The sequence below is a fragment of the Malus domestica genome, chromosome 03 (genome assembly GCF_042453785.1).
Source record: "Malus domestica chromosome 03, GDT2T_hap1".
Taxonomy (NCBI): domain Eukaryota; kingdom Viridiplantae; phylum Streptophyta; class Magnoliopsida; order Rosales; family Rosaceae; genus Malus; species Malus domestica.
The window spans coordinates 23,931,810-23,959,681 of record NC_091663.1 but is presented as its reverse complement, the minus strand read 5'-3'; the positions used below and the strand labels follow the sequence as shown (position 1 = coordinate 23,959,681).

Here is a 27,872-nt window from a genome sequence, read left to right as displayed (position 1 = left end):
CTCCGGAGGCAATTCCAACCGGTAGGCAACTTCACCAATTCTTTCAGTGATCACATAAGGTCCAATATATCTCGGACTTAGCTTCCCTCTTTTTCCAAATCGTACCACACCTCTCCAATGTGACAATTTCAAAAATACCCAATCACCCACATCATACACTCGATCAGTAGTATGTCGATCCGCTAAACTCTTCTGTCGATCCTGGGCTGCTTTCAGGTTAGACTTAATCACCTTAATATTTTGAGTTGTCTCATCCACAATCTCGGGGCCTTCTAACACTCTTTCACCAACCTCAGACCAACACAATGGTGTACGACACGCCCTACCATAAAGTGCCTCGAATGGTGACATACTAATGCTCGAGTGAAAACTGTTGTTGTAGGCAAACTCCATCAAGTCTAGGCGATCATGCCAGGAATCACCAAATTGTAATACTGAAGATCTCAACATATCCTCCAACGTCTGAATAGTCCTATCTGATTGCCCATCAGTTTGAGGATGATAAGCAGTGCTATAAAGCAATTGTGTACCCAGAGCTTCCTGGAAAGCCACCCAGAATTTAGAAGTAAATCTTGGGTCTCGATCATAAATAATATTCACCGGAACTCCATGATACTTCACAATCTTCGTAATGAACAACTTAGCCAATTTATTCAAAGGATACTTCTCCCTTACTGGAATGAAATGCGCTGACTTGGTAAGTCGATCCACAATCACCCAATTACCATCGAATCCATTTCGTGTACGAGGAAGTTTATACACGAAATCCATGGTTACATTTTCCCATTTCCACTGGGGAACGGGAAGTGGCTGCATTCGCCCAAATGGCCTCTTTCTTTCTGCTTTAACTTGCTGGCAAATAATACATCTACTCACATAATCTGCAATTTCCCTTTTCATACCTGGCCAATAATAAAATGGTCGAATGGTATGATACATTTTAGTTCATCCCGGGTGCATTGCATAAGCTGAACAATGCGCTTCATCCAAAATTTCCTTCTTTAATTCCTCATTATTCGGAACATACATTCTGTTTTCCTGCATAAGCATACCATCTAATTCTCGAATTCTGAGGTCTTTCTTTTTCCTTTCACTTCTTAATTGAACTAACTCCTGAATTTCCTCATCCACCATTTGAGCTTCGAGTATACGATCCACCAAGACTGGCCTGACTTGAAAACTAGCAAGAAAAGCTCCACTTCGGTCTTCCAACTCCAACCTTACTCCAGTTGCCCTCAGTTCAGCAAGAAGAGGAACACGACTAGCATATAAAGCATTGAGTCTACCTTGAGGCTTCCTACTCAGTGCATCAGCTACCACATTAGCACGACCCGGATGATACTCGATAGTACAATCATAATCACTTAGCAATTCCATCCACCTTCGCTGACGAAGATTAAGATCATGCTAAGTAAACAGATACTGAAGACTCTTGTGATCAGTGAAGATCTTACACTTCTCACCATATAAATAATGCCTCCAAATCTTCAAAGCAAAAACAATTGCTGCCAATTCAAGATCGTGAGTAGGATAATTCCTTTCATGATTTTTCAACTGCCGAGAAGCATAGGCAATCACCCTATTATTCTGCATCAAAACACATCCCAAACCATTTAAGGAAGCATCACTATAAATTTCAAAATTACCGCTATCATCAGGAAGTACCAATACTGGAGCATGAGTGAGACAATATTTCAGTTGCTGGAAACTCCGCTAACAATTTTCATCCCACTCGAATTTAACATCCTTCCTGGTCAACTTTGTTAACGGCAAAGCAATCATAGAGAAATCCTGAACAAACCGTCGATAATAACCTGCTAAACCAAGAAAACTTCATACCTCAGTGACGGTTCGAGATTGCTCCCAATTCTCCACCGCTGCTATCTTTTGAGGATCAACTTGAATTCCTTGAGCTGATACAACATGCCCCCAAAATGACACTTCAGTCAACCAAAACTGACATTTACTGAACTTAGCATACAACTGATGCTCCCTCAATTTCTTTAAAACCAAGTTAAGATGCCGGATATGATCTGCTTTAGATTTAGAGTATACCAGAATATCATCAATAAAAACAATAACAAATTTATCAAGATATTGCTGGAATACCTCATTCATCAACCTCATAAAAGCTGCAGGTGCATTAGTCAACCCAAATGGCATAACAAAAAATTCATAATGTCCGTAACGAGTTCGGAAAGCCGTCTTAGGTACATCATCCTCTTTAATCTTCAATTGATAATACCCGGATCTCAAATCAATCTTAGAAAATACACACGCACCTTTCAGTTGGTCAAACAAATCATCAATGCGAGGCAATGGATAACGGTTTTTAATCGTTACCCGATTCAATTGCCTATAATCAATACATAATCGCAGTGTTCCATCTTTCTTCCTCACAAATAATACTGGAGCACCCCAAGGTGACGAACTAGGTTGAATAAAACCTTTATCAAGTAATTCTTGCAACTGGATTTTCAATTCTCTCAACTCAGCAGGAGCCATTCTATAAGGAGCCAGAGATATAGGGTCAGTACCTGGAAGCAAATCAATAGAGAATTCCACCTCTCTGTCTGGCAGCAACCCGGGCAAATCATCAGGAAATACGTCAGGATAATGTCTGACCACACCAACTTCTTCTATACTAGTAGGAACAACATCATTTAACACCACATGTGCTAAATATTTCTGACAACCCTTCGATAATAATTTCCTTGCCCTTATGGCAGAGATAACACCATGTCTCACCCCACTTCTTTCGCCCACAAAAGTAAGCTCGGGTAGTCCAGGACGATAAAAAGTAACTGATTTACCATAACAATCAATATGGGCACGATTATAATGCAACCAATCAGCTCCTAGAATCACATCAAAATCCACAATATCTAACGGAATAAGATCATCTGACATAATTACGCCCTCTACCATCACTGGACACCCAAGATACACACTATCAACATAACATTTACCTCCTCTAGGCATGGCAAACTCTAAATCAAATCCTAGAGGTGAAGGGTGAGGTTGGGTCATTTGAGCAAACGTATGAGACATCACAGAATGCGTAGCACCACAATCAATCAAAACCTTAGCAAAATGACCAAGAACATTTAACGTACCCATGATCAAGTCTGGATGGTTCTGGGCCTCTTGCAGTGAGATGTGATTAACTCGCCCCTGAGCTTGCTGTCGTCCACCACGACCTTTACTGCCCTGATTACCTCGTCTCTGAGGAGTACGTCCCTGGCCTAGCTGACTAGGCTGCCTGGATAATCCTGCACCACCAGTAACAACTTCCCCCTAATGGGGCTGACCTCCCTGATGCCACTGCGATCCACCAGCTGGCATAGATGAATAAGAAGAATAACCTCCAAAGTCCTGAGAATACCCTGTCTGAGGATAAGGCTCCTGGGGATACTGATAAGGTCCTGGAGCATATGGAGCAGCATCCCCCTGGTAGTGGTAGGCACCACCACGACTCGACTAGCCATAACCGCCTGGTCCAAAACTCTGCTGAATCGGTGCTGGAGGTGGCATATTGGTCTGTTGCGGTCTCTGCTGACCCTGGGGACACTGAGAAGCCCGATGTCCCATTTGCCCATAAGTAAAGCAAGCACCACTACCTCTCCTACACTCACCATGGTGACGAAAGTTACAACGGCGGCACCACGGAGTGCCAGAACCACCAGCACCACCAGAATCCCTCTGCCTCTGAAATCTAGGCCCACCAGAAAATCTACCACCACCTCTCCTCGGGCCAGTAACACTCAATCCACCACTAGAAGAACTCGAACTTGCTCCACTCTTCTTAAAATTCTGAGTCTTGCGAGGTCCCGGAATGGAAATACCCTTACCTTTATCATCATTCTTCTGACCATCATTCTTGTCCTCGTCATCCTCACTCTCACTGGGAAGATTATCAGAGTCCTCCATTCTAATCAAAATCTCGAAAAATTCATGGTAATCGGCGCAGGGAAGTGCATTGGCAAAGGTACGCCACTTTTTCTTAGATCCCAACTTGAAAAGTCGAAGCATCTCTCCCTAATTACCTGCTATATCAGGGTCATAGCGAGACAAATCAGTAAACTTTCTGTAGTACTCATGAGCTGACATATTCTTCTATTTCAACCGAGTAAATTCCTGTTTCTTGCGGTCAATATACTCTGGGGGAACGAATCTTTTCTTGAAATTATCTTTAAATACATCCCAATTAGATGCCATAGCTGGGGTCATAAACTGAGTTTGATTCCTCCACTAACTCGCCGGCTCTCGACCCAAAAACCAGGTAGTAGTCTCCACCCACCTATCAGCCGGAAAATTCCCCTGACTTTGCATTACCTGAAACGTCTTTTCAATATGATCTAGCCATTTCTCTGCCCCCTCGTGACCTTCATCACCCATAAAGCGATCCAATTTCAAATTGTACATGGTCTCCAGGGGTGTCCTCTGAGGTGGGGGAGGAGGACGAATCACATTCTGAAAAGGCTGAGCCATTGCTTCCCCCAACTGAACGATATCAGGAAAATTAGGATCAGGAGTATGGCGGGACTCCCTACGCTCTCTACGAGGCGGCATAATTCTGACAGAAAACATCAAAAGATTATTAAAGCATTAACAATTATACAGGACTGCAACCTAGGCTCTGATACCAAACTGACACACCCCAACCCAGGGGGTCCAGGCGTGCTGGCCGTAACGCGAGCGTGACGTAACCATAAGTGCGACACGGAAGCAAAACAATAACATACATAGTAAGGAATTCAAACCAAACTCTAGCAGAACAACCTACTAGAATAACAGGACGAGTTAAGATAAACACATAAATTCAGAGCATAGGTTTAAATGTAGTCAAGTAGAACTAATATAAAAGTACATCACCCTCAGGTGAGTCCTACATGTCAAAAGTCTGTCAGAAAGCCGGAAAAAGACCTCGAGAGCCACCAACCGCTAACTAGAACCTGGAGGGGCGCAAAACAAAATGAGTGGGTCAGTAAAACCAAAGAGTTTTCCAAAACATTTCATTTAAAACATTTCTAACCCCTCACCGTAAAAACCTGTATACTTTCCCAGAAAATAGTATATAAACATATATATATATATATATACGCAACATCAAAACTCAACTCATATCCATCATCATAACATCTCAGAAAGGATATGCCATGCCCAAAATATAATCAGAATGCATCAATAACAATCAGGTGAAATAATAAGTCAACCGGAGACCCTACAATGGTCCTGTACGGCTGATTCTAAAGCCCAACATCCAATCCAACCAGAGTCACCTCGGTGACCTGTACGGTTCAACTTTGGACGTCACTCGGAACTACACATAGTAGTCTGTACGATGATAGGTGTATAAATACGCTCTAGTGTTTCTCTCAACAATCATCAGCGCGCATAATTAAGGTCACCCACTAGTCGGAATCACATCTAGTGATCTGTACGGCTAGCATGTCGGAACCCTCACATGGTCCGTACGACATCCACCTACTTGGATCCAAGACGAGCGTGCGGTGTGGTGAATAACAATATAAGCACTAACACATAGGTGCAGGTTATGAGCTCTCAATGCAATTCATGATAAATAACTCAGCTGACAAAGTAATAAAACTCACTTGAGCGTCCACCGCATCAATTCACACACACATATATATATATATATATATATATATATATCAATTATCAAACTAGACGTCTCAACAATTGCATGCATGGCAATTAAATTCATAGTTTTCATATAAACGTATTTTCTAGGAAAAACAGTTGTATATAGGTAATACGAAATTAAAACTGCCAACTCACTGATAAGTCGATGGGTCGTAACCCCCGTGACGTCCCTGGATGCGCTCGTCCTCGGGATAGGTGTCACCTATATGCGAAACAACGGAAAATTTCAAAGAAAATCGGCCAAAGTTGAACCACGCGATCCCGACGTCCAAATCCTTCAAACGAAGTACTCCGAGCCTCCTTGGGACCTCACTAAGCTCACTACAAGCTTAGAATTCCCTGAAAATCAACATTTTACGTTTGCATGAACAGTGACCAAAAATGGAGGTTCGGGTTTCACGTGATTCCGAGGGTTTCACTTCCTAAAACTAGTACCAATCGACTTGAAATGACTCAAGGATGAAGATACATACCTTGGTTGCCTCGATCCACCGAGTTTTGAAGGGTTTTGGGTGTGTCCGTACTATCAAGGGTGAGAGAGAGAGAGAGTCGGGATGGAGGAGAGAGAGAGAGGGCTACGGTTTAGAGAGAGAGAGTGTGAGGGTTTTTTGGATATCCACAATCAATCACCACCATCCATTCTAAATCCCTAACCAACATAACAAAAATCAAATTAATAGTCTAACTTATCTTATATATATTCTTCCAAAACATGACTAAGATTAACCAAATAATGTCACATACCCACGAACCTTAATGCCCGATAAGGGCAATTCCGTCATTTCACGTCCTGAATAGAAAATCTCGGGACGGGCTGTGACAATAAACATTTGTTTATTATAAAAAAATAAAATAATAAACATTCGTTTATTATCAGTATGTATTTACCCCTTAATTTGTTCTGATTTATTTATTTATTTTTTTGTCGAAAAGAGGGATTTTTGTTGTTGTTGTAAAAAAGATGGAAACTTATTAAAGTCGAATGACAAGGTTTGCATCAGCTGTAAGAATATTATAAAAAAATTCGAGCCAATCTCATTCCAGAGGAACTCACCACCATGCTTGGTAGCAAACGAAGCCACCACATGAGCAGCAAAGTAACCTTCCCACGGAACAAACCCCAACTTAACAAAATCAAAATGCATAGCTAAAGAATCAATATCAAACATCACCCCTTCTAATATTGTATCCGATTCCATTTGTCTATTAATCATACGAATCAACAATATTTTGTTTGCTTTGCTTAAGTTCTATAGGACAAAATAAATAAATCAAAAGAAAATCAATACAAAGTAAGAAATTGGGAGTGTGGAAAACATTTTCCTACTTTTCTTGGTGCACTGTAGATGTCTTTATAGTTGCTACGACTAGGGCTCTGACCTATTTAGTCCGACTTCTCTGATGCAATGATATCTCAAGTTAATCACGTATTTTTATGTGAAGAAAGTATTATACACGTGACCCGACAGACTACTATGTGTAATTGAATTTGAGGAAGGGCTTCGTGTGGTGAACAAAAATTTGGAATGGTGTTCCGTATTCAAGCGCAAATGGTGAATTAAATGGTCCATCCATATGGATTTTCAGAACAAAAACAACTGAAAAAAGTAGACACAAAAGCATATTCCTCCCTAAGAACTTGGCAACTTCATCCTCCTGATCCTGCAACTCCTTGTATTTGCATTTCTCCCCAAAACCCACTACTGATTCTCAGTTTCACTCAAGTGTTCCTTCAGTTGCATTTACAAGTTTTCATAGTCTCTGATGTTGTATTTCCGTAAAGCTTAACACATTGGTGAATGCAAGATTAATTAATTGGAGGTGTGAGTTGAATGTTGGTGATATATTTGTATGAATAATGAGTGAACTTAATGATACATGTATGCATAGAGACAATTTTCGTATCAAACCTTTTGAGCACCAATCTCCATATTGTGCTCAATAACCAATTGGCATGCCTATAGAGGGCACATATATTTTTTTGGTTGCTGCACTATTGCTATTGCTCTATGGGCACATATGTGGGTGCCCTTTGGCATCATAAGGCATAAATAACTTATTGTGCACAATGCCCATTTTTTTGTAGTGTTTATTTTTTATTTTTTGTCAAAAAGATGGATTTTTATTTTGTTTTGTCGAAAAGATAGAAATTTGTTAAAGCTGAATGACAAGGTTTGCATCAGCTGTAAGAATATTATAAAAGAATCCGGACCAATCTCATCCCAAAGGAACTCGCCACCATGCTTGGTAGCAAACAAAGCCACCATGTGAGTAGCAAAGTAACCTTATCGCTGAACGAACCCGAACTTAACAAAATCAAAATGCATAGCCAAAGAATCAATATGAAACATCACCCCTTCTAATATTGCATCCCATTCCATTTGTCTATTAATCATATGAATCAACAATATTTTGTTTGTTTTGCTTATGTTCTATAGAACATAATAAATAAATGGCTTATTATACAAAATAGTCCCCGAGATTTGCATGATCACTAGAAATGGTCCCTGAGATTGTCCACCATCCATGATTTTGGTCATTCCGTTAAAAACTCTTTGGGCAATTTTCAAAGCTTCGTAACTCAATCGATTCTTAACCAAATTCGACCTATAATATATCAAAATGAAGATAAAAAAGTGTAGAACAAGATTATACCTATTTGGAAGCCTAATGGTTGCTGGAGATGGCTGGAAAATAGCCTGAAATGTGACTGGTCCGCGGGAAAACTGGAAAACATGCCGGAAACTGGGTAAACTTTAAACATTCATAACTTCTTCAATAATCAACGAAATTGAGTGATTCAAAAAATGAAAATCATACTTCTTGACGAGACGAAGATAATGGTACCTTTTTCGAAGGCTAACTCGCCGTGGTTTGGTTGGACAACGGCTCAAAAATGGCTAATCATTTTCAATCTCAGGGTTTTTAATGGAATGACCAAAATCATGGATAGTGGACAATCTCAGGGACCATTTCTATTTATTTTCAATCTCAGGGACCATTTCTATTGATCATGCAAATCTCAAGGACTATTTTGTATAATAAGCCTAAATAAATCTAAAGAAAATCAATACAAAGTAAGAAATTGAGGGTGTAGAAAACATTTTCCTACTTTTCTTGGTGCACTACAGATGCCTTTACAGTTGCTACGACTAAGGCTCTGGCTTGTTTAGTTCGGCTTCTCTGATGCAATAATATCTCAAGCTAATCACGTATTTTATGTGAAAAATAATACGCCGACAGACTATAATGCATAATTGAATTTGAGGAAGGGCTTGGTGTGGTGATCAAAATTTTGGAATGGTTTTCAGTATTCAGGCCCAAATGGTGAATTAGATGGTCTATATCCATATGGATTTTCAGAACAAAAACAACTGAAAAAAGCAGACACAAAAGCAAATTCCTCCTCAAGAATTTGGCAACTTCATCCTCCTCCTCTTGCAGCTCCTTGTATTGACATTTCTCCACAAAACCAGCTACTGAGTCTCAGTTTCACTCAAGTGTTCATTCAGTTGAATTTACAAGTTTTCATAGTCTCTGATGTTTTATTTCCGAAAAGCTTAACACATTGGTGAATGCAAGATTAATTAGTTGTAGATGTGAGTTGAATGTGTTGATATATTGTATGAATAATGAGTGAACTTAATGATACAAGTATGCATATAGATGATTTTCGTATCAAACCAAATGTTTAGGAACAAGTGATTGATCAAGTATATATAGAAGAAATTCGTGTTTGTAGAAAGTGTAAGTTGTACCAAGAAATCAATTTGGAATATCAAGGAGTTCGTTCGACTAAGTTGTTGTGTGGGAGCTCTATGCATCCCTTGGGATGTTAATCTCCAGAATTTCGTTCATAGAATGCTTCTGCCCTACTTTTTTCTAGTGTTTCCCTTTGCTTTCACATGAATTTACAAATTTTCAACACTTTTGCTGATATTACTTCTCTTTTTAAGTGAATTGTTAATTTCTTGTATGTATAAGAATATGAACCTCCTAGTCGTATAAATTGGATTTTCCTCTTCATAATTTGACATGTTTCATCAGGCAAATTCCGCTAAAATGGGTTCAAAACTTGCAAAACTTGGGTTGGGAGCTGTTCTCGCTTATAGTCGGTTTGATGTGGTTACATATACCGCTTTTTTTGTCCTTGCATTTCTTGGGTACAAGAGAAGTACCTGAAACAATCCAGCAGCTAATATGAAGGCCCTTTTAGGGGTAGCAAATGCTCAATTTTCTTTTGCACTCTTTTATGAATTTCATTTGGATGGGAATGGTTAGGTGACATTACTTGTTACACCAGAAAAGGTCTAGTTTTGGTATAAAAGCTTAACTCCAAAAACATGTCTGAAAGGTTTCGTTTAGCTACTAAGAAAGTTGGGGAAGGATCAAACATCTTAGGTTGAGATTACATATACAAGGGTATTAGATTTACATAATGGGTTTACATAATGAGTTGTTGATGACTACATACACATTGAGAATTTAGCTTACGTCTTTGTGTCCGATGAAGGAGTGGTTTTTTTTTTTTTTTTGGTTAATAAGAGTAGAAGCAAATCTAGCGCAATGACATTCTATGATTCATATAGCGGACACACTTAGTGGGAAAATGTTTTGTTGTTGTTGTTGTTGTTGTTGTTGTACTAAGAGTAAGAAGTAACGAGAGAAGGAAATCGATCAAATTTCAAATTTTTGCACTTTGCTTGTTCTTATAAGAAGGAAATCGACCAATTGTTCCAGTTTTATCTTCCAACTCTCTACTTTCCAATTGTATTTTGGTGTCATTCCATTTTAATCTTAGTTCCATTCAAATGAAGACATTTGAAGAACCTAACGTAAAACATCCATACAAGCAAAACGCAGCTTAGCAACGCTAAGAAAACCATCTATGAGAGTTGATCCAATCCAGGCAAGCTGTATGGGGGGTTATTGAAGACAAAGCTGCTGAGATCCATATTGTCACATCCCAGTCTCGACTCCGCCATAGCACGATATTGTTCACTTTGGGCCTCCGCCACGCCCTCACGGTTTTGTTTCTGGGAACTCACACGAGAACTTCACAGTGGGTTACCCATCCTGGGATTGCTCTCGCCCGAACTCGCTTAACTTTGGAGTTTCGATGGAACCTGAAGCCAGTGAGTTACCAAAAGGCCTCGTGCTATATGGAGGTGGGCATGTACATATAAAACACATCATCCCCTCTCCGTTGGTCGATGTGGGATGTTACAATCCACCCCCCTTAAGGGCCGACGTCCTCGTCGGCACACTCGCACCACACAGTATAATGGCTTTGATACCATTCTGTCACATCCCAGTCTCGACTCCGCCAAAGTACGATATTGTCCACTTTGGGCCCCGACCACGCCCTCATGGTTTTGTTTCTGGAAACTCACACGAGAACTTCCCAGTGGGTCACCTATCTTGGGATTGCTTTCGCCTGAACTCGCTTAACTTTGGAGTTCCGATATAACCTGAAGCCAGTGAGTTCCCAAAAGGCCTCGTGCTATAGGGAGGTGGGCATGTACATATAAAGCACATCACCTCCTCTCCGTTGGTCGATGTGGGATGTTACACATATTAAAACTCCAATTTGGCAACTGATGAGCAACACAATTCTGCTCCTTGAAAACATGCGTCATGCGTCATGCGTCATGCTTCAGCTTAGCCCACATCTAACCAATTGACTCATCAATGTTTTGCATCTGCTCACAATTGTATCAAGTATCAAGAGGATAATAGCTATCAACCAGATTTTGTTAGAACAAAGTGAAAGCAAACACCTCTGTCAATAAAATCTCCTTATCCCAAATTGGCAAAAAACTCCATCTGCACCAATCTTGAACCATCAACATTAAGCTTATACCAACGAATATCAGGAGGTTCCCAAGCTATGGAATAGCCTTCTATTAGGTTTATGGGGAATAACCAACTCAAGCTTTCACCCAGTTCTTGACTTTTTGCGTGTTTACTAACAAGCATGAAATCTGAAGGGCTAGTTGATTCGTAACTCAATACTTGAAAATTAGGAATTAAATCAAAATGTTTATTTTTTATTGGTAGCACATTTGCAAATTTGGTTTAAAAATTTAGTTAATTGATATTATCCTAATGCAAATGAGTAATGTTATTCATACCATCTTTTTATACCACATTTCTATACCATCTTAGGTGACATCTGATGTGGATAGCCATATCATTTGAAAGATTTGCAAAACCCAAGGAAATGAAGAAGAAAGACTCCTCGTACCACAATCATCATTTAATTAACTAGTTTTTCTTAATTATTAGTTTATTAAATAATGAACTAAATTTAAAAATCTAATTAATTCAAATGATGTGTTGTCCACATCAAATGTCACCTAATGTAGTATGGAAATATGATACAAAAATATGGTATAAATATAATTATTGAATGCAAATATCTTTTGAGAATTAAAAAAATACATATAAAGATAATTTTTGAATGATAATATCCACATACCTATTTTTACTCTTCACACATCTCTTTTATTTCCCAGCTATGGATCAATTAAAACAGTTAAATGACAAATTAATAAGTGATGTGTGAGATGTAGAAAGAAGTCTGTCGTGAGGCCACAAAACTAAACAGATACCCAAAAATACCACAACACAGAGTCGGTACATTTCAGTTGCAAATGAAAATTACAAACACTGGGATTTGCTCTCTATCGCTAGAGATTCTCTGTGATCGATGGCAATGGCGGACAATGGCAGTCGTCTGCAAATGCACAACGAGGAGGAGCTTCTTCTGCTTCAAAGAAGTCAGTTTCGACGACAAGCCCGACCGCCGAAACCTCCTCCGAAACGTTTCGACCCTTCCCGTCTCCAAAAAAGGCCTCTTCACTCGCTGCAGCCCATCCCTTGCCGGAAACAGTATTCGCAGGTTTATCTCACACAATTACGGTTATTTTCCGTTTTCTTTGAGTTGCACGGTCTGTTTGGTTCCCAAGAAAACGCAGGAAAATTTATAAATTTTTGAGCTTCTGTAGAGTTCACTGAAGTGAATACTTGACTCGGTTCAGTTAGGTTGCTGATAAATTCCAAACAATAAAATTTAGACGCGAATTCTTTTAATCGATTCGACGAGAAGTTTCTGAGCTATTTTATTCCTTTTGAATGTTCAATGGGATCGTATAAATGTGTCTGTGTGATAATTAGATGATTTGTTGCTTGCAGCATGGATGCACGAAAGAATTCGAGGTCCTCGATATTGCCATCTTCCCGAGATGAGAGAATTCCCATATATGGTACAGGGCATCTTAAGGATTAGGAAGTAAGTTTTATTATGACTTTCTGTTGGTGAGGCTATGACATTTTCATTCTTAATTTAATCGTTATACTCTTTTAAACGACGGAGTATGATTAGCTACAAGGTTGCAGTTAACTATTTTGATCTCTTCCCAATTCAAGTTATGTAAATGTATGTTTCAAAATGTTTCTAAATTTTTTTTTTTTAATTTAGTTTCCTTTCAAGTGAGACAGAAACTCCTTATATGTTGCTCGATTTACTGTTGTTTCAGAATCAAGGCCTTAACTGTATCTCTAAAAGCACTCAAGTTGGCATGTGTCCACGGAATTGCAGTTGAGGTTTGGTGGGGAATTGTAGAGCGTTTCTCTCCTCTTGCATATGATTGGTCTCTATATGAAGAGCTTTTCAAACTGATTTCTGACTCATGTTAGGTTTGAAGTTGCATGTTGCCTTGTCTTTTCACTCAAACGTTAATGCTTCTTCTAGCAGAAAAGGGGGGTGTAACTCTTCCACTTTGGATCATAGAGGTTTGTCTTCCTTGATATTTTGAAATCCCATTTGAAGTTATTAGTCTGGTACAATGCACATGGCTGTATTGGAACGCTTAATTTACTCAGTCATACTTCAAGAAACATAACCCATTTGGATGACCAGAGATAATATCAATGTTTCTTCAGTTTTGTGCTCTGCAATGTGCTATGGTACTGTGTTCCCCATTAGCATACTTGATTTTAGCTTTGATATGCTTAAAAAGTTAATCAATGCAAAGGGATGTGAAAGAAAAACTATAGTTTGGCCTTCATTACACACCTATCAGTTTGAATCTTGAATCTAGATAAAGAAGTTGATCTCTACTTTTTTTCCTCCCAGATTGGTGATCAGAATAAGCATATATATTATTGGGACCAAAATGGATTTTCCAATGATGATTATATTACACTGGGAGTTGACCATGTTCCTCTCTTTTGCAGACGGACTGCCATCCAATGTTATGAAGATTTCTTGTCAAGTTTTGCTAAGAAATTTTGAATTCTTAGTCGGAACTGTAATAGAAGAAATTAGTGTTGGTCTTGGTCCTTCTGTTGAACTTAAGTATGTTACAGTTATACTAGAACTACGAGTATGAAGTCAGTCCAATGATTTCTGTTGAACTTAAGTATGTTACAGATATCCTGCACATCCTTTTGGTGATGGTAGATGGAAATTTCCTGGAATCGGTGAATTCCAGAGCCATGACAAGTACATGTATGTTAAAAATCTTTCATTCTTCTGATGGAAATTTGGTTGCTATTGAATTTTTACTATTTACAACCTTGTTCCTTTTAGGATGGGTGACCTAAAGATGGCTGCACGCAAGGAAGGAAAACCTCAGTGGGAAGAGAAGGGACCACAAAAGGCTGGCTGTTACAACAGTCTCCCATCTGAAGTTCCTTTCTTTGGAGAGGGACAGGAAAGCTTTCTTTCTGATTATGGGTGTTTTTTCCTTGTATGAAACTGATAAAAGCAGCTTGCTTAATTATTTCCCATGAAAAATTTCTGCATAGCTAAAGCCTAGTGTAACTTGCATGACATAGTTGCTTTTATCGTTCTGTCATGCACATTTCATCCTCGAACTACCACTTAGAATAAAATGCAAAAGCTGAATTGAAGTTGTGTTTCTTTAGCTAAGCAAAATTTCTGTGAAGGTGCATGTAAACAACATGGGCCTGCAATATATTTTCAATCTTTACTGGAACTTTTCTTATAACTAACTCTATTTGCTTCTAGGGGTTGTACTTGCAGACTGTTTGCTACTTAAGTCTTAACTACTCTTACGCAACATGATTAAAAAGTAGGTATGTTTTAATGATTTAATAAGAAGTCATGACAAGGGAACGGGTTTTTAAGAAACTGCACTAAGTTAATGCAATTTGATTAAGAATGAAAATGCATTGATGCTTGTCTTCTAGAGAGAAAAAAAAAATCATCATAGGATGTACTGGTTGGTTAGTAAACTAAGGACAATTATGGAGTATAACCCGGCATCCGCTTGATTTCAAATGTATCTTTTCTACCAAGTTCACATACTAAATATCTTATTGCAGCTGCTTAGAAACGATGGATGGTGATAACCTGGCATCCTGTCTTTGTAGCCCAGAAGGATTACTCCAACAGGTACGTGGCCTGTTGATAAATAATGCTTCCTTAGGTTGTTGCTTTGTTGGCACTTATTTTGGACTTACTTTAGATATTTTTTGTATAATTCAAGCTTTTAAGTTAGGTAGGACTAGCCCATGCAGCTGTGCTTGGCACGGCAGGTCTTGCAGGGTCTCTGGGTTCAACATGGGCTTGGAACTGGACAATATGAGCTTTTTTAGTATTACAGATATTGAGCATTATTGATCAGTTTTTTAGGTTTCTTTTAGTATTTTATAATTCATTATGAGGTAAATCTTTAGTTTTAATTGGGTCGTCTTGCCCAGATAATAAAGAAGAAACATATGGCGAGTTCATCAATAATCATTTTCTGTTTTATTGAAATTTGGAATACAATTTTGATATTAATAGAAAACAAATATAGAATGGCATCACTATACTGTATATCAGTATCTTACTACTTTGGATTGGCAGGGTCTGTCCATTTACACCGCTGGTGGTGGTAGTGGTGGCTTGCTGATGTCTGGCCTTATGCTTTGTTTATTGTATATTTAAGATATCATACAATTCCAATGTAATCTAACATGATTCAATTTGCACCAGATATGGAGTGTTTCAAAGAAAAGGGTACATTTGATCGGGAGAAATACCGATGAACGATTTGACAGGGTAAATTCATCCTTTGCTCAATAACAAAAGCAAATTTCAGGTACCATTTATTTCTGTTAGACATATATTGGATATTGCAAATGTCATATAACTAGAAACACATGGCTTCTGATAGCGTTTAATAGTTAACCACTTCTGTCCTGCGTATTCACGCGTTTGCTTTTCTCCTGCAGTTTAGTTTATCGCAAATACATGCTAACTGTTACCATTCCCAGGCCAAAGCAGTAAGATCATTTACGTATTTCATAATGAATGATAAGATCTTTAGGGCTGAAAATTGGAGTAACTTCGTTCCTTTTGTTAAAAAGATGAGCACAAATTGGTAAAGCGGCCAAAAAACCCAACTTACCAGTAAGTTTATTGAACTACCCAGAGGAGCAGCCTCACTGCCCTATAATTTTTTGTCAAGGGCATGTGTAAAAGTTTGTAACTTCCTGATATGTTGACTGAAATAACTTTGTGTTCCCATGACAGGCGTTCTTGAGCTGGAAGTGTAAATTTTTGAAACGGATTTGGTTGGCCGTAGAAACTAAATGATATACTACCAAATATAGAGAACAAAAAGAACTAAGAGTTCACTCCTCCACAGTCCTTCAAGTACTTAGTCTTTGTTGGAAAATATTAGTATTGTGGTTTATTTGAATATTTGGTTTTATGGGCTTAGCCCGTTAGAATTAGGTTTTGTTAGAGATTAGGGTTAGTTTATTATAAATATGATGCTTTGTTATTCATTAGAAAATAAGTTATTCACAATGTAGTCTCTTAGGATTTTGTAGCCGTTTCGGCATTCTTGTTTGATCAATAATATTTCTTATTTTGTTAGTCTTGTTCGTTCATTGTGGTATGCGCACTCTGATATTCAACTTGGTATCAGAGCAGGTTTGATCCTTCGAGATTTAATCTGCTTCGGGTTGGTATCTGTTTGCTTGTTTCCATTGTTATTTGTGTTCAGATTGTTAGTTGGTATTGATTGTTTGCAAGGAAAAGAAAAATGAAAGGAAAAAAAAAGTTTTGCTTGCAGAGGAGAAGATCCCCCAACAAATAAAAAAAAGGGGACGAAGGAGAAAAGAAGAAAAAGAAGAAGCAAACAAAAAAAAGAGGAACCACGGAAAGGAAGAAGAAGGAAGAAAAAAATGGGAAAAAAAAAGGAAGGAAAAAATATGGTTGTTTTGTGGTCTGTGTATTCTTGCATTGGGCATAGTAGCTTCAACTTGGAATGGAAATTTGGCATCAGCATTGGAATCGGCATTGGCATTGGTATTGGTATCGGCATTGGAATCGGCATCGGCATTGGAATCGACATCTGCATCGGCATCTGCATCGGCATCGGCATTGGAATTTAGAGGCTTGCATCCACATCTGTTTGTTGGCAAACTCATGTCGTGTACCGCCATGAGTTGGACGGAGGGTGTTGGAAAATATTAGTATTGTGGTTTATTTGAATATTTGGTTTTATGGGCTTAGCCCGTTAGAATTAGGTTTTGTTAGAGATTAGGGTTAGTTTATTATAAATATGATGCTTTGTTATTCATTAGAAAATAAGTTATTCACAATGTAGTCTCTTAGGGTTTTGTAGCCGTTTCGGCATTCTTGTTTGATCAATAATATTTCTTATTATTCTTGTTAGTCTTGTTCGTTGCGCACTCTGATTTTGGTGAGTGTGATTGCGGCATCTTTCATGTTAATCCTCTCTCCCGGCAATGCTGCAGAGCAAGTTAAAGCTAATATCATAACGGATGATAAGCAATCCCTCCTGCTCATGAAATCACCATCTTCCTCCGCCCCAAGTATATCGGCATCCACAACTTCACCTATTGCAACATCTGGAAATAATGAATCTGCAATCCATTGCTTTAAATCCATTTCCCCAACAAATATCTCGTCTGTTGGCTTCCTTTTTGTGAATGTCTCCATGAGTACAATACCAAAACTATACACATCCACTCTTGTCGAAACGCTTCCTTCCATCCCAAACTTTGCAAAATTTGTATGTGAATTTAGTTATATATGATAAAAAGAAAATTATAACTTCTAATAAGACCAACATATACAAAATTGAGAAAATACATCACCTGGAGCCATATATCCAACTGTGGCTAGGGTCATGGTTTCTGTCATTGAATCTCCACCGCCGACGAGTCTTGCAATGCCAAAATCAGCAACATGTGCAACCATATCATCATCTAGTAGTATATTGCTGGGTTTCACATCACAATGAACGATAGGTATCGAGTAACCATGATGAAGATATTCTAGTGCCATTGCAACATCTTTCATTATGTCCAACCTCTGCAGGATATTCATGGAGCGGTTTGGAGAATACAACCACTTTTCGAGGCTTCCATTAGGCATCAATTGAAGTATCAGGGCTTTGAAATCAAGTTCATCGCAGCAACTCATGATTTTAATAAGATTCCGATGACGGATATTGCTTAGCATTTCACATTCCTTATCAAAACTCTTGAATGCCCGTTCTAGCTGTAAATTGAAAACCTTGACGGCGATATCTATCCCATCCGAAAGTGTTCCTCTGTATATTGAGCCAAAACCCCCCATGCCTAGTAAGTTACTCTCATGAAATCCATTTGTTGCCCTTACAAGTTCTAGGCGCGAAACTCTTCTCCAAAGAACTTGATGTAGCGAGGCAGTTTCTCTAACAACTTCGACATTCCTTTTCTTGCATAGTATCAAAATCAATGCAGCTGCCGCTAGCAGTATTACTAATATGACCCCTGAGATGATATATTTAGCTTTCCTCCAATTTGGCTTAACTTTTGTTCTATATTTGCACAGTGGAACATGAAGTCTGGAAGCACCGCAGAGTGCACCGTTTGATACAAATGAATCAGCAGAGAAGTTTCCGAAAGGCCCGCCTGTTGGAATTTCTCCTTGGAGTTTGTTGAAAGACAAATTCAGATGCTTGAGATACAAGAGTGCTTCCAATGACTTTGGGATCACTCCAGATAGATTGTTTTTGGACAAATCCAAGAATTCTAGGCTTAGCAAGGTTTTAAATGAAGTAGGAATAGGGCCTTGTAAATAATTGTTTGCCAAGGACAATTTAATCATATTTTGAAGACCACCAATGCTACCGGGAATGTTTCCGGAGAAGTGGTTATTTGATAAATCTATATCCACCACATCTTTCAACTTTTCGATGTCTTCTGAGAGTGGTCCAACTAGAGAATTGGATGACAAGTTTAGGTGCAGTATATACTTGAGTTCCCACAAGGAAGATGGTATTTTTGAAGTTAACAAATTGGACTCTAACAATAGATTTCTTAGATCTACTGCCAAAGTACCCAAGCAGGAAGGAATAGAACCAGAGAGCCGATTACGACCCAAACCTAACTCGGCTAGGTTGTTTAGTTGACAGAGTTCATACGGGATATGTCCTTGCAGTTCGTTATCATGCAGAAACAAACCTTGGAGATTTTTTAGCCTTTGTATTGATGTTGGAATTGCTCCACTCAACTGATTGATTTCCAGGTGTAGTTCTATCAAGCTACTCAAGTTGGCAATATCAACGGGAATGTTACCCCTGATGTTGGAAATGCTTAAATCAAAATATGTGAGTGGCGTAGAGAGATTCCCACGAAAAGTTGGAATTGTGATGTTTAATGGATTACCTCCCAAGTCTAATTTTGTCAAATTTCTAAGATTAAACAAGCAAGAGAGAGTAGAAGCATCAATCGTCAAATGATTCCAGAACAAGAAAAGAAGCTCGAGGTTTTTCAAGGAACAGAGTGTGATGGGAAGAAACCCGGTAAATGAGTTTGTGTCCATGTCTAGGACCCTGAGCTTGGAAGCATTGGAGAAGTTAGGGAGTGGCCCGGCCGCGAGGTTATTGGTGGTTACAGAAAATAATTCGAGGTTTGGAACGTTAAGACCTATGTTTGCTGGGAGGCCACCTAAGAGCTGATTTAAACCAAGCCGTATTACTCTAATCATGGAGTTATTGAAGAGTTTGGATGGGATGACGCCATTGAGATTATTAACACTCAGTCTCAAAACCTCTAACTGCGGAAGATCACCAATCTCATCCGGTATTGTACCTATCACAATTTCAGCACGTTTGCATTAACTTTGTAACTTCAGTTTATCTAAAAACTAAAAACGAAATGATTGTAAAACACCCCCAAATTTATTACCTGTTAAATTATTGAAACTAAAAAAAATCTCGGGTAAGTAGGTCAAATTGCCAAGACTTTTGGGCATGCTTCCACGGAAATTGTTAGACCCTAATGCAATTACACGAAGCTCTTTGCATTGCCACAGTTTGGAGGGAATCAAACTGTCAAGCTGGTTTTGATTCAAATAAAATCGTTGAATACTCGAAAGATGCTCACACATATTGTTCGGAAGACTACCACTCATGTTGTTTCTGGATAGAGCCAAAGTAGTCAAAGAAGATATGTTAAGGACAGGCACAAAAGCAGAGCCTTTTAGGGCATTGTCCTGCACAAACAACTCCTCTAGCTGACCCAAACTGCCTATCTCGTTTGGAAGTCCTAAAAAACCAATCCGTGTATATTGTTAAAATCATGTATACATATATAGGAGCAGCTTCTTAGCGGGAATCCGGTTGTACCATAACAAAAGTGGGATACATTCTAAGGACCATGTACTCACTATATAGGACCTCTTTTTTGCTCTAGAATATGAGGGTCTTACACGGTAAATATACGATCCTACGATAGTCCTCTCATCTCATTTTTTGCTGAAGTTGAACAAGATCCCAGCTAAGAAGGGGCTTGTGTGTATGTGTGTGTGTGTGTGTGTGTGTGTGTGTGTGTATGTAACAAAACCTAAGTCATACAGTATACCTTCGAACTTGTTGTCGTCAAGGTATATGCCCTTCACCATTGTTAAGTTGCCTATTTCTCTGGGTATGCTACCTGTTAAATATGTGCATGCATTCCAACAAAAAAGAAGGAAAAAAAAACAAACGAGATGATTGTTATACATCTTATATATAGAGTTTAAAATGAAACAAAGAAGTTAAAATGTAATGATGAAGCAAGCAACATTAATTTATATTCCTAGGTAGTTGGTAATGGTGGTGTGTACGTACCTGATAGTTGGTTCCTCATCAGGTAAATGTTTTTGAGTGCAGATAAGTTGAAGATAGCAGCGGGTATGAAACCAGAGAAGTCATTATCGTACAATTTGATGGTTTGAAGTTTAGCAAAGGACCCAAACCACGAAGGAATGGTTCCCATAAAGCTGTTGTTTCCAAAGTTAATCGCCTTCAACCGGCGCAAACGAGACAGTTCTTGGGGTAGGGGACCATGAAAACTATTATTCTGAACCCCCAACTCAACGAGAAATGAGAGGTTGCTAAGATGCGGAGGAATAACTCCGGCAAGACCCATGTAAGGGAGATTTAAGGCCGTGACTCTGTGGTGGCGAGCACCGTAGGTAACGCCAACCCAGTTGCAAATATTGGAATTGGAGGCAGAGGACCAGTTGGCGGTCAATATGTTTTGAGGGTCACTAGTGATGTGAGCCTTAAGAGAAAGAAGCGCAGATTGATCTGTGCTGAAATTGGTATGAGCTATTGCTAATGCTCCTGCAGTTAAGTAATTAGCCACAATCATCATATAGATATAACACAAGCATTGTATCATCGACAACATTTTTGATAGTAGGAAACGACTTCTCTCCTTAATTGTAGTAGTTTTCGTCTTTCGGTATAAATTCGATCGAAAACTAGAACTCATTACATTCACATAAATAGGGAAACAAGTTGGTGTTACCAAGACTTGTGAACGACTTTAGTACTGGTTTGGTATTGAGGTACTTTTATAAAAAGTGGGTATAAAAAAAAAGCTGAGCTCAAAAAAGTGTTTGGTAAACACTTAAAAACAGTTTATTTTCACAGTTTTGGGTGAAAAAAAAACTAAAAGCGTGAAGCAGCAAAAATAAGCTTATTCTCACAACACAGCATAAACAGTTTTTTTTTTCAAAGCACAGCAATACCAAATCAGCCCTTAGACTTGCCCGGCTTCTATGTCAAGGTGAGGAGACTTTAGATTTTTTAACATATCAAACACACACCATTCATTTTTTGCTGATGGCGTAGGTAGGTGAGGAGGAATGGTGACTGCGATGTAAGAGAGATTCAAGGCCACGACTTGACGGTGGCATACCAACCCAGTTGCAACTTTCAAGTGAGCAATCAATGCTAAGGATGTTTTGGTCTGTGGTGGTGATATTTGGTAATTCCCTGATAGGTTAGCTAGGTGAGGAGGTATAGTCTAAGTCCGACTTTTTGGTCGAAGTGAGGACTTAGAATAGTGGAACGAAGGCTTGTGATTTGGTAATTGGTGCTGCCAGCCGACGAGTTCTGTCCATTTTGTGGGCACAGCTGGAGATGCCCAAATGTGGAATTTTAGTCTTCAGTTCACCATCAAAACAAACAATACCATAAATTTCAAGATTGATATTTAATGATGACATACATTTGTAAGAATCCTATGTGGACTCAACTAGTTAGGATAAAGGAGAAGTAATAGGTTGGTAATACAAATCAAATAGAGTTTGAATACGTGTAAAGCTACAACCTATAATTGAGGATACACTTTCAACGTGCGTTTGAAAATAAGCACTAATCACAACTGCTCCATACACGGTTGGGATTGGGTGCAACGGGTGAATAACCAACCCTCCACGATAGATGGAAGTTGGCTACCATTGCATCTATATAAAATGAATTCCCTGCTCACAGAGAAAGTGTTCTACTTTCAAGGGGTCTATCACCATTAGAATATAAAGATTGCTATTGAATGATGACATACATTTTGATTCAAATGCAAATGCAAATGCGACCAAACACATGACAGTTACATTCTTCCGGATGAAATGTTTTCGACGACGTTTACATATAATCAAGCTCTAGCTGAACACTCTTCGGATTCGGAAATCATCTAAACTTGGCTAATTAGTTTTTCTGAACAGAACAAAGCAAAGATGATACACAAACGGTCAAGAATTACGGTCTTATGCTTCTAAATTATTAATCACGATCTCATGTACAAATTCATTGCAGCAATAACGAAAAAGGGAAGTAACCACCAGAGATTGAAAACTAGTTCAGATACGTACATTCACTATCATGCAGACTTGCCATTGGAGACAGCTCTGAATATGCAAAGGCTTTTTATATGACTGCAACAAGAGAGGACATACCGTGCTTAGAGATGAAGCAGGCCTGCACCTGCAAGCCACGGTAGTAATCGAATTCCAGTGAAAGGGAACAAAACTCCAGCCGCCACCGGCATGCTGAGGATATTGTAGCCCCGGGCCCAGACATAATTCAATCGAATTCGAGACATGGTCTTTCTAGAGAGATCAATGGCTGTAACTACATCTTCCAAGTTGCTCTTCCTCAGAACTATAAGCAGCTTCTATAACTACATCGGTGTGCCAGCACCAATTGCCATACCAACATCTCCTGCAACCATAGCCGGAGAGTCATTAATTCAATCTCCCATCATTGCCACCACCATTCCTTTCATCTGCATCCAAATCCACTTTAACAAGTCAGAAAACACTATGTAAGATAGATAACTCACATATCAAGTCAGAAACAAACTTAATATAGAAAAATGAGTTTGAAGATTGTTTGCAAGGTTTAGCAAGGTTTGAAATGAAATGGGATTAGGGCCTTCTAAATGATTGTTTGCCAAGGAGAAATCAATCATATTCTGAAGACCCCCAAAGCTACAGGGAATGTTTCCGGAGAAATGGTTATTTGATAAATCCATATCCACCACATCTTTCAACTTTTCGATGTCTTCTGAGAGTGGTCCAACTAGAGAATTGGATGACAAGTTTAGGTGCAATATATACTTGAGTTCCCACAAGGAAGATGGTATTTTAGAAGTTAACAAATTGGACCCTAACGATAGAAATCTTAGAGCTACTGCCAAAGTACCCAAGCGGGAAGGAACAGAACCAGAGAGCCGATTACCATCCAAACGTAACTCGGCTAGGTTGTTTAGTTGACAGAGTTCATACGGGATATGTCCTCCCAGTTCGTTATCATACAAATACAAACCTTGGAGATTTTTTAGCCTTTGTATTGAAGTTGGAATTGCTCCACTCAACTGATTGTTTCCCAGGCTTAATGATATCAAGCTGCTCAAGTTGCCAATATCAACTGGAATGTTACCCCTGATGTTCGAATTTCTTAAATTAACATATAGGAGTGACGTAGAGAGATTCCCGCGAGAAGCTGGTATTGTGGTGTATAGTGGATTATCTACCAAGTCTAATCTTGTCAAATTTCTACGATTAAACAAGCAAGAGAGAGTGCTTGCTGCTTATGGAGTAGAAGCATCAATTGTCAAATTAATCGAGTTCAGTTTTTTCAGGGAACATAGCGTGGTAGGAAGAATCCCGGTAGATGAGTTTGTTTTCATGTCTAGCTTCCAGAGCTTGGAAGCATTGGACAGGTTAGGGAGTATTCCAGCCACGAGGTTTCTTCTGGCTACATAAAGGAGTTCTAGGTTTGGAGCGTTAAGACCGATGTTTGCTGGGAGGCTACTTGAGAGTTGATTGAAAGAAAGCCCTATTTCTCTTATCATGCAGAGATTGAAGAGTTTGGATGCGATGACGCCACTGAGATTATTAATAACCAGTCCCAAAATCTCTAACTGCAGAAGATCACCAATATCATCCGGTATTGTATATGTTATAATTTCAGCACGTTTGCATTAAATTTTTAACTTCAGTTTAACTAAAAACTAAAAGCCAAATGATTATCAAACAATCCTAAATTTACTACCTGTTAAATTATTGTCATTAAGATAAATCTTGGTTAAGTAGGTCAAATTGCCAAGACTTTTGGGTATGCTTCCAAGGAAATTGTTAGACCCTAATAAGATTTCACGAAGCTCTTTGCATTGCCACAGTTTGGAGGGAATAAGACCGTCAAACTGGTTCCGACCCAAATTAAATCGTCGAATACTCAGAAGATGCTCACATATATTTTTCGGAAGACTGCCACTAATGTTGTTTCCATATGGAGCCAAAGTATTCAAAGAAGATATGTTGAGGACATGCACAATAGCAGAGCCTTTTAGGGCATTGCACTGCGCATACAACTCCTCCAGCTAACCTAAACTACCCATCTCGTATGGAAATTCTATAAATCAATCAGTATAAATTGTTAAAATCATGTAAACATATATAGGAGTTGCTTCTTATTGGGAATCCCGTTCTACTGTAGCAAAAGTGGGATAATATTATAAGGACCATGTACCACTATATAGGTTATCTTTTTGCTCCAGCATACGAGGGTCTTACATAGTAAATATACGATCCCTATGATAGTCCTCTTATTGTATTTTTGCTAAAGTGGAACGAGATTCCTGCTAAGAAGGGGCTCGTATCTAAACTACTTAGTACCTCAATCAAAACCACATGAAATTACAATTTTAACACCCAAACCAAAACTGCACAAAAATAAAAAAACTATGGTTAATTTAGTAAGGGATGTGCTATCCACACACCCTATTTTACTTCTCACACACCCCTTGATAATTTCTGTCCGTTGATCTTCTTCAATTCATTCGATCCGACGGTCGAAAATTAAAAAGGTGTGTGAGAAGTAAAATAGGATGTGTGGATATCACATCTCTTTAGTAATTACATGAACATAACTTTTGTTGTTATTTAGGGCAACCTCACAGCTAGGTCACCATAACATGCCATATTTAAAAATTAAAAATAAAATAAGATAGTAAATAAAAAACATGCCTACTTTAGAAGAAACTGCTCATCATTTTCCCAATTTTTATAAGCACTCCATAAATGGGGGTAAGGCTAGCCGACATTCACCTCTCCCAGACCCTGCGTAAAGCGGGAGCCTTGTGCACTGGGTACGACCTTTACCCATTTTTACTTCTTACACACCCCTTGTTAATTTATGTCCGTTGATCTTCTTCATTTCATCTAATCCGACGACTCAAGATTAGAAGAGTGTGTGAAAAGTAAAAAGGGAGTGTGGATATCACACCCCTTTTTTATAATTGATTTATTTTTTAGAATTTTAAAAACTAATCACACTTCATAGTACAAAAAACAAAATGGAATGAAATTATTCACACAGTGTGTGTGGATATCTGCGAGTATACATGTAACAAAACCTAAGTCATACAGTATACCTTCGAACTTCTTGTCGTCAAGGTTTATGCAATTCACCATTGTTAAGTTGCCAATTTCTCTGGGTATGCTACCTGTTAAATATGTGCATGCATTCCAACAAAAAAGAAGGCAAAAAAACGAAGGAGATGATTGTTATACATCTTATATTTAGATGTTAAAATGTAATCATGAAGCAAGCAACATTAATTTATATTCCTAGCTGTTGGTAATGGTGGTACGTACGTACCTGATAGCTGGTTCGTGCTCAAACTAATTATTTCGAGTGCAGATAAGTTGAAGATAGCAGCGGGTATGAAACCAGAGGAGCCATTACCGTACAATTTGATGGTTTGAAGTTTAGCAAAGGACCCAAATCACGAAGGAATGGTTCCCATAAAGCTGTTGTTTCCAAAGTTAATCGCCTTCAACCGGCGCAAACGAGACAGTTCTTGCGGTAGGGGACCATGAAAGCTATTATTCTTAAGGCCTAACTCAACGAGAAATGAGTGGTTGCCTAGATGCGGAGGAATAACTCCGGCAAGACCCATGTGCGAGAGATTTAAGGCCGTGACTCTGTGGTGGCCAGCACAGCAGCTAACGCCAACCCAGTTGCAAATGCACCTGCAGTTAGTAATTAGCCATAATCACCATATAGATATAACATAAACAGTGTATCATCGACAACATTTTTGATAGTAGGAACCGACTTCTCTCCTTAATTGTAGTAGTTTTCGTCTTTCGGTTTAAATTTGATCGAAAACTATAACTCATTACATTCACATAAATAAGGAAACGAGTTGGTTTTACCAAGACTTGTGAACGACTTAGACTTGCCCGGCTTCTATGTCAAGGTGAGGAGACTTAGACTAGTCGAACGAAGACGAGTGGTAAGGAACACCTACCATCCATTTTTTGGATTTTTTGGATTTTTTTACATATAAAACACACACCATTCATTTTTTGCTGATAGCTTGAAGGTGGCGTACGCCGTAAGCAACACCTACCAATTGCAACTTGGAAGTGAGCAACGAGTGGTAAGGATGTTTTGGTCTGTGGTGGTGACATTTTGTGGGCACAGCTGGAGATGCCCAAATGTGGAATTTTAGTCTTCAGTTCACCATCAAAACAAACAACACCATAAATTTCAAGATTGATATTTAATGATGACATACATTTTGATTCAAATGCAAATGCAAATGCAACCAAACACATAACAGTTAAATTCTTCCGCATGAAATGTTTTCGCCGACATTTACATGTAATCAAGCTCTAGTTGAACACTCTTCGGATTCGAAAATCATCTAAACTTGGCTAATCAGTTTTTCTGAACAGAAAAAAGCAAACGGTCCAAGAGTTATGGTCTTATGCTTCTAAATTATTAATCACGATCGCATGTACAAATTCATTGCACCAATACGAAGAAGGGAAGTAACAACCAGAGGTTGAAAACTAGTTCAGATACGCACATTCACTATCATGCAGACTTGCCATTGGAGACGCTCTGAATATGCAAAGGCTTCTTATATGACTGCAACAAGAGAGAACATACCACACTTAGAGATGAAGCAGGCATGCACCTGCAAGCCACCGTGGTAATCGAATTCCAGTGAAAGGGAACAAAACTCCAGCAGCCACCGGCATGCTGAGGATATTGTAGCCCCGGGCACAGACATAATTCAATCAAATTCGAGACATGGTCTTTCTAGAGAGATCAATGGCTGTAACTACATCTTCCAAGTTGCTCTTCATCAGAACTATAAGCAGCTTCTATAGCTACGTCGCTGCCAGCACCAATTGCCATGCCAACATCTCCTGCAACTATAGCCGGAGGGTCATTAATTCCATCTCCCATCATTGCCACCGCCATTCCTTTCATCTGCATCCAAATCCACTTTAACAGGTCAGAAAACACTATGTTAGATGGATAATTCACATATCAAGTCAGAAACAAACTTAATATAGAAAAATGTGTTTGAAG

The 27,872-nt window shown here is 38.8% G+C and overlaps 2 protein-coding genes and 2 long non-coding RNA genes across 4 annotated transcripts in view; 2 read left to right on the top strand and 2 right to left on the bottom strand.

Moving 5' to 3' along the window:
- The first annotated feature begins 12,429 nt into the window (after positions 1-12,429).
- LOC139194085 (uncharacterized) lies at positions 12,430-13,338 on the top strand. Its single transcript, XR_011578802.1, has 3 exons — positions 12,430-12,571; positions 12,865-12,961; positions 13,209-13,338. It is a non-coding gene; the product is annotated as an uncharacterized lncRNA (long non-coding RNA).
- A 703-nt stretch (positions 13,339-14,041) lies between these two features.
- On the top strand, positions 14,042-14,486 carry LOC139194086 (uncharacterized). Its single transcript, XR_011578803.1, has 2 exons — positions 14,042-14,182; positions 14,264-14,486. It is a non-coding gene; the product is annotated as an uncharacterized lncRNA (long non-coding RNA).
- Positions 14,487-17,659: 3,173 nt separating this feature from the next.
- Positions 17,660-26,515, bottom strand: LOC103436045 (probable LRR receptor-like serine/threonine-protein kinase At3g47570). The gene is made up of 7 exons (XM_070818346.1): positions 26,142-26,515; positions 25,915-25,986; positions 22,934-23,262; positions 20,817-21,314; positions 20,569-20,640; positions 19,894-20,253; positions 17,660-19,797 (listed from the first exon to the last, which is right to left on the bottom strand). The coding sequence occupies exons 3-7, from the start codon at positions 23,055-23,057 to the stop codon at positions 17,774-17,776; spliced, it is 3,078 nt and encodes a 1,025-aa protein (XP_070674447.1). The 5' UTR covers positions 23,058-23,262; positions 25,915-25,986; positions 26,142-26,515; the 3' UTR covers positions 17,660-17,773.
- Positions 26,516-27,007: 492 nt separating this feature from the next.
- The window catches only part of LOC139194080 (copper-transporting ATPase HMA4-like), a 60,050-nt gene continuing 59,185 nt past the window's right edge, over positions 27,008-27,872 (bottom strand). The window contains exon 3 of the mRNA XM_070818349.1: positions 27,008-27,770. Coding sequence (XP_070674450.1) covers positions 27,606-27,770 — 165 coding nt within the window. The 3' untranslated portion in view covers positions 27,008-27,605. The remainder of the gene's footprint in view (positions 27,771-27,872) is intronic.